The sequence below is a fragment of the Lactuca saligna genome, chromosome 3 (genome assembly GCF_052625555.1).
Source record: "Lactuca saligna cultivar CGN05327 chromosome 3, ASM5262555v1, whole genome shotgun sequence".
Classification (NCBI taxonomy): domain Eukaryota; kingdom Viridiplantae; phylum Streptophyta; class Magnoliopsida; order Asterales; family Asteraceae; genus Lactuca; species Lactuca saligna.
In genome coordinates, this window is record NC_136419.1 from 165,703,395 (window position 1) to 165,713,283 (window position 9,889).

The following is a 9,889-nucleotide window of genomic DNA, read 5'->3' on the forward strand; positions in this document are numbered from 1 at the left end:
TTCCGCTACCAGATGTACCTGAAACCAAAACTGAAAGCCGTAACCACAAAGCTTAGTGAGTTTTTCCATCATAGGGATGAGCGTGGGATGGAACCGGTACCGACCCGTACTGTTGCCGATTTCCCGAAAACCGAATTCAATCAAAAGTTAATCCCGAGTACCGAACCGAATTAAAATAATCGGTACCGGTACTGGTTTTCGGTACTAGTACCAGTACCGGCGGTACCGAATCCCGAATTTTATGTATTTGGAGTACCAAGTACTGTCCCATATTTTTAAATTCAGTACGGTTCGGTACCGGTTCTGGTACGGTACCGGTACGGGATCAGGATTTGGGAAAAACTGCTCATCCCTACCCCATCATACCACACATATAATAACACATATTGTCATGCATATCAGGGTGCCCAACCAACCCCGCTGAGCATACCAGGGTGCTCAACCTACCCCTGTCAGACATACTGGGGTATCCGACCTACCCCCTCAGTCCTAACAACGAACTTGGGGACTATTCCCTTCTTACTACTACTACCGCATAAAGCATATCAAACTAGCACATAAACATTTCAGGTAGCAGCACACCTAGATGAATACCACAAAGACAATCATCTAACATACCACTCCTACTGGTGGGCCGACATTGTGGCCTTAGACCCACCGCTACTGGAAGGTAACTCACCTCGCACTACTGAACCCTTGCTGATATCCCTCTGGCTGCTATGTCACAATTCCCGAATCGTTGATCCTTCGGCTCCCCGAGCTATCAATACCAAAACATCACTTAGTTCAACACAATAATCCTTCATAGGGTAGAATGACCATTTACCCCTCCTAGTCCAATCTTGATACATATCCAGGGTCCACTACCATGATAATCAAGGCCCAATACTAGGTAAGCTTCCCAAGCCTACTAGTGGACCACTAATGGCCCAATTTGCTACATTGGGCCTAGTCCCTTTAATGGGCTTTACCTTAAGCCCATAACATATTTGGCTTATAATAACTGACTCCTTATGACCCACTATGGCCTAGAGGCCTAAAGTCCAAAACACAGTCCAAGTCGAGGCCCAAAAATGCAAAGCCCAAACTGGCAGAGTACACTGGGCGTACTACTATGTACACTAGGCGTATTGGCTGATGGCTTGTACGCCGTGCGTACCTCCTTGTACACCCAACGTACATCCCTGTTAAGCCACTTTTCCATTAAGTGCTTAATACACCACATCAGAGGCTACAAAGTCAGATTTAGGTCCTTTTCCACATCTTAATCCATAAAGTTGCTAACTTGGTGGCTTGCAACCCACCAATTAAGCCCAAACTCAAAAGGTGACAACAAACTTCCATAGCAAGGGCTAAATCTCATGCATGAGCTCATTAGGATCATCAAGATTGAGACTTTACTACTTATGGGACACTTTTAGCTCTGAGAGTGGCAACCCCAAGCTTAAAGACGAAATTGCATCATAAAGGTCCATCCTTTGGACCCAAAAAGATCCAAAGCTCCATAAACCTAGATCTAAGCATACTTAAGGAAAGTTTCAGACTTTATACCTCAAAATGGTCTGTAATGGACCACAACCTTGGATATACTACTTCCCCTTCGATCCACCTACTTGCTAATCTCTTCACTTGTTTGGAAATGGCTTTACAACACCCAAAATGCTCTCTAATGACTCCTAAGGTTTCAAGAACACTCAAGAGAGGTTAAGGGTTTCGTGGTGGCTGTATGAAGATGAGATGGAGGCTGATAACTTGGGTGTTATGTTCTTTATATAGTGACTTGCCCCTAAAATTAGGGTTTCTGCACACTGGGCGTACTTCATGTCACCCGCGATCATTTTACCCTTATACATTGAGCGTACCCCAACCTTACGTTGGGTGTACTCACACGTTTACCACCTTGCATGCATGGTCTTCTAGTCATTTATTTCCATTAGGGGTCATTTCTGCAAATAACTTCAAAGTGTCATAACTCCTTAGTTCCAAGTCCGTTCCCGACGAACTTTATATTCATGAAAAGGTGGCGAGAAGCCCTACGCTTCTAGCGACACACCCCAGCCCAAAACCTCTTGAATAAAAACTCAAAACCCAAAAAAGACCGAAATGCCCGTACCCATGGCCTCTGAATCCATAAACGTATATTTTCAGAACAGGATGTTACAGTAACCTTTCAAATGTAGTATTTTGTGCATAAAAATATGTAATACGGTTAGTGTTGTAAAGTGTAATGGGACACCAACCAATTTTACAAAAAGAAAATTGATGGTTACAAATTAAAAATGTGGTAAGATATGCTCACAATCTTACAAATTAAAACTATGGTAAGATATGCTCACAATCTTACAAATTAAAACTGTGGTAAGATACGCCCACCTATCTTAGAAGAGACCGGTTTTAGTTGGTTTATACATTGTCTATCATTTTACAAGGTTTTAGTTGGTTTATATATTGTCAATCATTTTGGGACAGTGATAGTATTGAAAACCTATAAAATGGGGTAGGGGTTAGGAGAAGTGGTAGCTATCAATTGCTATTGCCTTTTGTAGTTGTTGGCAAGTTAGGAAATTTCTGAATTCTTAAACCTTATGTTTCTTAACTACTTGGGTCCCTCCGTCCCGTCTCTCATCAGTCCTTTGACATTAATGTTTTTAGTCAACTCTCTTCTTTTACATCATAATGTTTAATTGGTTTGCTTTCTTTGTATGATATTAATGATTAACAATAATTATCATTATTACCTATAAAACATACTCGAACACGCAACTAATATATTAGAGAAACAAAAAATCTTTGGAAGTTGTTGGTTTGTGATTCTGCTGGCAGTACGTATCCTGTCTTCATCCTCCTGTATGATTCTAATATTTTGTTCCATTCATTTCAGGGTTTTTTTTTTTTCATAGTTGTTTCACATATACATACACCATGACTTGGTGAGTCCATGCGGACTTAAAGTTACCATATATCGTTTAAAATTGATGTATTTCTTCATCTGTTTCTCACTTTTCCACCATCACTTAAACGATGTTCATTTTGTTCCGCATCATACTCTTCATTTCCTCAAGATTGATATTGAATTAAAGAAGAAAACTACGAATCCAAGTAATTACCCAAGTTGAATGAAAACGTAAAATTATCCAATACAAAAAACAGCTGGAACCAAAAATATTCATCAAAGTAGTAGGAAGTATACTTGATTTCATTCATACGATAGCTTACATATATACACACAAGAAGCAACCCCATGAGGCGTCTCACACACTACATAGAATACACCTAATTAACACATCTTCGATCCTGACAAAAACGAACTGTAAAAAAAAAGGGGATTATGAGTCACCTTGGGCATCTACAACAACGGGTCCCACACCCACCATCGAGAGGTAAACCAGAATGTATACCAAGCAATTACAGGAAGGTAATGCCGACACCTGAAAATGAGCCCTTTTCCTTGAATATGATTGGCGCCATATGAAAATACATTCAAGGAAAATTAGTTTGAAGCTCTAAATTACAAGCCACCGAATCAGGAAATGATAAACACGCACAGATGCATGCCTGGTACACACCATTTTAAATATATACATTCCCTCTAAATAAATATTCTTAGAGTATATCATGAAATAAAGGGTCTTCAAGGAGGAGGTCAGGCCAAAACTGTGGTGGAGCTTTTCCACAACGGGATGTAGTTGGAGAACTACATGCATCATCACTAGTACTATTGGTGATGGAGGTGACAGGTGGAGCCACAGGGACAAGTACAGCCGCCGGTGAAGAACAATGGCTTGCTACCCACGCATCATCGGAACAAGAGTGAACAATATTTTCTGGTGGCTGCAAGTTCGGTAAGTGAGAGAATGGTAGATTAATGTCATCATCGAAATTTGAGATTCCAATTGAAGAAGACGACCCATTATAAAGACCGAGGTAGTTTAGATCTTCCATGTTGGGTGGATGATTTATAAGGCCAGTTTGCAGGGAAAGTGGTGGGGTGCATTGAAGGAGATTGTTCAAGTACTGAATCTTGGCAATTTGTTGAACAGCTTGTTCGGTTTGTAATTTGGCAATCATGGAGAGTTGTTGTTCCAAGGAAGATGAATTCGAAGGCCAAGAGATGGAGGAATGGTGTTCGACAAGTTCCTTCAGATTGGCCAAGGCCATGAGCTGAGGGAGGCTTGCAAAGATATCTGTGCATGGACGATGCGTCATTGGGTCAATACCCATCTGAATCAACTTTTTTTTCAAATGTGTGTTCCAATAGTTCTTAATCTCGTTATCTGTTCTTCCTGATAAGCGAGTAGCAATAGCCGACCACCTATATATAGGTACATACATACAAGTAATTAGAACACAATTACACTTATTCAAGAATCAAGAGCAGTACTATTAATTTGTAAAAATTTCGAAAGACGGCATGTTATTTACTTATTCCCTAGCATTGAGTGGAGATGAAGAATCGTTTGTTCTTCTTCATGGGAGAACTTCCCTCTCTTAATATCAGGTCTCAAGTAGTTGGTCCACCGCAATCTACAACTCTTCCCACAACGATTGAGACCTGGAAAAACACCAAACATATTGAAATGATATTAATTAGAAAAGTACGGAAATGTGTACATGATACCTGCAAGTCTAGGAAGAGCTCTCCAGCTACTATGACCATGTTTCTGGATGTGGTTAACGAGTTTTTCATCTTCTTCAGGTGTCCATGGACCTTTTTTGAGACCAGACTCATCACAAGGTGGTGGTGGTCTTCCCATATCTTATGTAGGCAAATGAAAGATCAAATATATGTACGTACATATATACATATGACACCACCGTTGAAAGATTTGTTGTTTCAAACATCAACGGGGGTGTTGATTGTACTTATTGTAGTAATGAAATCGTCAGCAAGAAGAGCAGGTGGCAACTTGTTGATGGTCAGAAGAATCAGTTTCGTCATATGCATGGATTATTGGCATATGTTTTTTTCCCATCAAATTTGGGTCCACAATTCGAAGTTTCTGGTTTCCTTCTTTTGACCTGTGCGTGTTATACAATCCTTCCTTTTTTTTTTACCAAATCAAAGTACCTGGAAAATATATTTACCAATCTATAGTGGGTTGGAAAAAATTTACAAAAAAATAGTAAAATAATTATAGATACTATTTTATTTTTTAAAGCCAGTAAACAGACATCTATTATCTGTTCTCTCCTCCAATTCTTATGGTCTCCGATCACCGATAATTGACCATTTTTTCCGTTAAACTGGATGAAACATCCCTCCGATTTTCATCCCTTGCATTGACAAACCACACCTACGATAGGAAGACCTCCGAACTCGGAAGATGCAATATATAAACAATGATTATGTTGGGACTCGATGGATACGATTTAAGATCTGGATTGATCTCATGCATCACAGACAACTGCATATCCAGAAACTTCAAGTGCAACACCGGTATCGTCACCTCTCCAGTCACCTTTACCACATTCGCACTTCATGGAGCAAAATGATGAAATCTTAAGATATCAGCCTTTGAATGGATCATGCGAGCGGGCAGTTGGGAGGAGTAGCGATACAACCAAACATTTTGTTTGAGATACGGTCAAACAATATACTATTCATCTCTAACGACTGTCCCTCTCCACGTCATTTTTCTGGAAAATGCCATTATTTGACTTAAGCACGCAATAGAAAATTGAAGCCATGTAGATTTGATAAATTCATAAATTAAACCGAACCTAAATTAAAACTGGGTTTCATCTAAACGAAAGTAGACAAATGGATCAAGCGGTCACGCTTGGTCTGGATACCACGAGAAAGTATTTTATGCTACAAATTGAGACATAATAAAGAAGGTAACGATGGCGTCCGCAATACATAATAAAGATGATTGTAGATGACGATTTCATAGAGATGAGACTGGAGATATCGAGGATGACACAGATAAGACGTTTACATTTCATAGAGAAGACACTAAGTTTAATGAGGTAGGCGAGTGAGTCGAAGCCGCCATGTTCATTGAGTTATTTTGCCAGAAACGTTGTTCGTCAATGTATCTCGCAGGAGACGTCGCTGAAGGAGGTGGGCCCGTGGCATGTATCGCAGACACTATAAATAAAGTTATCAAAAAAAAAAAAGAGTTAACTGCAAAAATGGTCCCTGTGGTATGCAAATTTCTGGGGTTTTGGTCCAAACAGTGACTTTTTTGGATTCGTGGTCCTTTTGGGCTAGTTTCATTGCGTTTTTGGTCCCTCTGAATAGTGAAATGACTGTAATACCCTTGGGGTATTTATTTTCAATTTTTAAATTCATTTTTTTTAATTTAATGATTATTTATTCATTTTAATTATTAATTTAATTATTAAAAAATGAGAGGGCCCACCTCTCTCTCTCTCTCTCTCTCTCTCTCTCTCTCCCTCTCTCTCTCTCTCTCTCTACAAAGTCCACCCCTCCTCCTGTTCAGATAATCAACCACCACCACCATTTATGTTGCAAGGAAGGTCGGAAACCGCCATCCACCATCTTCATCGGCGAGAAAACCACCCACAACCACCACCACTATTGATTTCGACCACCACCGAGTTCCCCCTCCTCGTCCACTCATGTCTCCATCTAATTCAAACAGAAGCGAAGCGACAGAAGGCCGTCAAAGCAGCCCCCTGCCACACGCCACCGCAAATCGCTGTCATTCGCTACTGCTGCCACCGACATCCTGCAGCCACCGCTGTCTGCTGCTGCTGCCGTTGCTAGTAAGCCATCCATCCCCTCATTCCGTGTAGATTGGTCGTTTCCCTTTAATCTGTTTCACCAGTTGAATCGAGAGACGAAGGTCTCGATTTTTTTCTTGTGTGTTGAAGACGAGTCTGTAAATCACGAGTTGGAGAATGGTGGTGCAGGTAAGAAAGAAACATATAGAATGTTCAAGAATGGTGGTGCTGGTAAGGAAGAAGAAAAAAGAACGGGTGGGGGGAAGTGGGTTTTTGGGGTTTTTTTGGGGCAGCCGATCTCTGGTGAGCCCTCCTTGGCTCTTTTGCTTTGGCGCTAGTAGCAACACACGAAGGGGGAGCGGATGATCTTTAGGGGTGTTTGGGTGGTGTTGATCGGCCGGAGGAGGAAGGAGAAGGAAGCTCCGGTGGCCAGTGGTGAAGAAAAACGAGAAGCCATGACTGAAGGAAGGAACGAAGAGAGAGAGAGAGAGAGAGAGAGAGAGAGAGAGAGAGAGAGAGAGAGAGAGAGAGAAGACAGGTGGGTCCCATTTGATTTAATTTAACATTTATATTTAAATAAAAGAAAAAAATAATTAAGTAAATGGAAAAAACAAATTAAAAGGGCAAAGTCGTCTTTTCAAGTTTATCGGGGACCAGTTTTACAATGAAACTAGCCCAAAAGGACCACGAATCCAAAAAAATCACTGTTTGGACCAAAACCCCAGAAATTTGCATACCACAGGGACCATTTTTGCAATTTTGTCAAAAAAAAAACATATCTTTGTCATGGGTATCTTAACTAATAAAATAAAGCAAGTGGTAATTTAATTTTAAAAGACTTTGAATCCGAAATATTTTTCAAAAAGTACTACATCTTAGCAGAAAACTCTTCCTTCGTTGCTAACATCTCTTGAAGCAAGACTTGTGATTAATAAGTAACATCCTTTTTTTTTTTTTTTTTTAATCTTACTATAAACACTTTTTAAGGAAAATTAAGTAAACTAATTATTTTATATTGTTTAAAAAAAACAACCAATTTGAACTTTTAAAAAAAAATTATTATCTTTTTATGGTAAAAAACCATCTTCTAAGGAATAGACACTTTGTGAGACAGAAAGACCAATCTATTCAACACATTCCAAAATATTCATTCTAGTTTATTCGGGAGCACAAACTACAAAATCTTATTTCAGATTTTATTTTGATACATTCTAGAGCACAACTAAAAACCCACCCTCTAAACATTTTGGGCTAAAGAAACAACAAAGATACGCCATTAATTCCGATGATCTCGAAGTTTTACGGGTAAGTTTTCATTCCTACACGTGTAGTTGCTTAACTTTAAGATTATTCATGTGAGAGATCGGTAAATTCGGAACATGAAGAACAGGTCCGGAACATGAAGAATATATTCTGGAAAATATTGTAGATGAGCTAATTGAGTGTTAAGATCAACTCAAAACTAATTTAGTTAGTGTCTTAGACTATTATGCATCGAAATTTGATATTTCGAAACACACAAAAGCAATTCCAAAAATGTATGTGTTGGATTAAGATGTCTAAGCTCATAACTAAATTGGTATACTCTTATAATTATAAGCAAAGTCCTTTAGAGGTTGTCTTCATAACCAGAAATAATTAGAAATGATATTAGAAGATAAAATGATAATTTATTAGATTATTACATGATTAATAAACTAATTGGAAATTATGGGAAGATGATTTATTAATATATTAATTGGAAATAGATAGTTGATTTATTAATGTATTATGTGATTAAAAATTTAATATGAGATCAATTATTAAATAATTAATTCGTTAATTTATATGATTAATAAATTAATGTGAAATCAACTAGATTTGATTAATTATTATCAGAATTAATCTAGGATTAATTCAGGATTAATCGGAATTAATCAAAGGTGCAATTGACGAATCGTAATTGTTCAATAGTTGAATAAAAGAGGCAATTTTAGAACCATCCAAGCATGGATGGTTTTGGTAGCTCTTCTAGGATTTTTGGAAAACTCCTTGTTGCATAAAAAGAAATGATTTGAACTGTGATTAAATTTCTTATTTAATCAATTTGAATCATGCTTTACATGTATGTTACCTAAACTATAAATAAGACCCCTTTGCTTGCAAATTTGGTTCATGACATTACCTATAAGCATGTGAACGAAAATTCCCTTATATCTCTTCTCATATCTTCATTCTAGGGTTTCTCGTTTTGTGTGTGAGCCATTAGAGGCATCATCATTTTGGTATATAACCACAATAACAAATCAAAGGTATATAACCATAACTTTGTTTTTTGATCACATTAAGGTTCATGTTAGTTTTGTTGTACATTGTATGTTACATTCCAAGTGTTACAGAAGTAGATTCATTAGATTGCATGTATCCTTAAGTATTAAGTGAAATTCCACAAGAACATAGTTTTCATAACCTATAACACCCATCAATGGTATCAGAGTCTCAATGTGTTTAACATTGTTTGTATATAAGATGAACCAAACAAAATAAAATTTTCAAAAATCTGTTGTCACAACGTGACATAGCCTTTATCATGATGTAGTTCAACTCAATAAAAATTTGGGATTTTCTATTGTAACAACCGAACTCCCAGGTATATTATTTACTTAATTATTTTGAGATCTATTGAGAAACTCGACGAGTTGGTGCCTCAACTCGTCGAGTAGAGACTGATTGACCACCTGGGTCTAAAAATTGACTCGACGAGTCAGAGAGATGACTCGCCGAGTAGGTGCTAAGAGATGAAACCTTAAATCCCCAGGTTTGGGGCCTATTTAAGGAAACTTGTGTCCTCATTTCCGCCTCACCAATTGCCCAACTCCACTGTGTGAAACCTTAATCAGCCATTAAGCTAAGAGAGAGTGTGTGGGCTAATATTGAATGTTTTGGTGGATCTTTTGGAAGGAAAGGAATGAGATACAAGCTAGGAACGAGGAGAGGCTGTGGGATCTAGCATTTCCTTCACTTGGAGATACTGTGGAAGGTAAAAAGCTTGCACCTTTCTCATCTTATTGGTTAGATCTCATGATTATGAAAGTTAGAGCTTTTACCATTTTTTATTGGGACATTTAGTGCATGGAGTCTATCAGGAGGTCTAGACTTCAGATCTGGACCGTGTGAGGTCCATAGAGTCCAAAGGTCCCAACTTTATTCAACCATATAA

General features: G+C 38.4%; 1 protein-coding gene across 1 annotated transcript; it reads right to left on the reverse strand.

Annotated features, from left to right (window-relative positions):
• Positions 1-3,163: 3,163 nt before the first annotated feature.
• On the reverse strand, positions 3,164-5,473 carry LOC145037437 (transcription factor MYB53-like). Its single transcript, XM_078986087.1, has 3 exons — positions 4,619-5,473; positions 4,423-4,552; positions 3,164-4,312 (listed from the first exon to the last, which is right to left on the reverse strand). The coding sequence occupies exons 1-3, from the start codon at positions 4,752-4,754 to the stop codon at positions 3,604-3,606; spliced, it is 975 nt and encodes a 324-aa protein (XP_078842213.1). The 5' UTR covers positions 4,755-5,473; the 3' UTR covers positions 3,164-3,603.
• Positions 5,474-9,889: the final 4,416 nt, after the last annotated feature.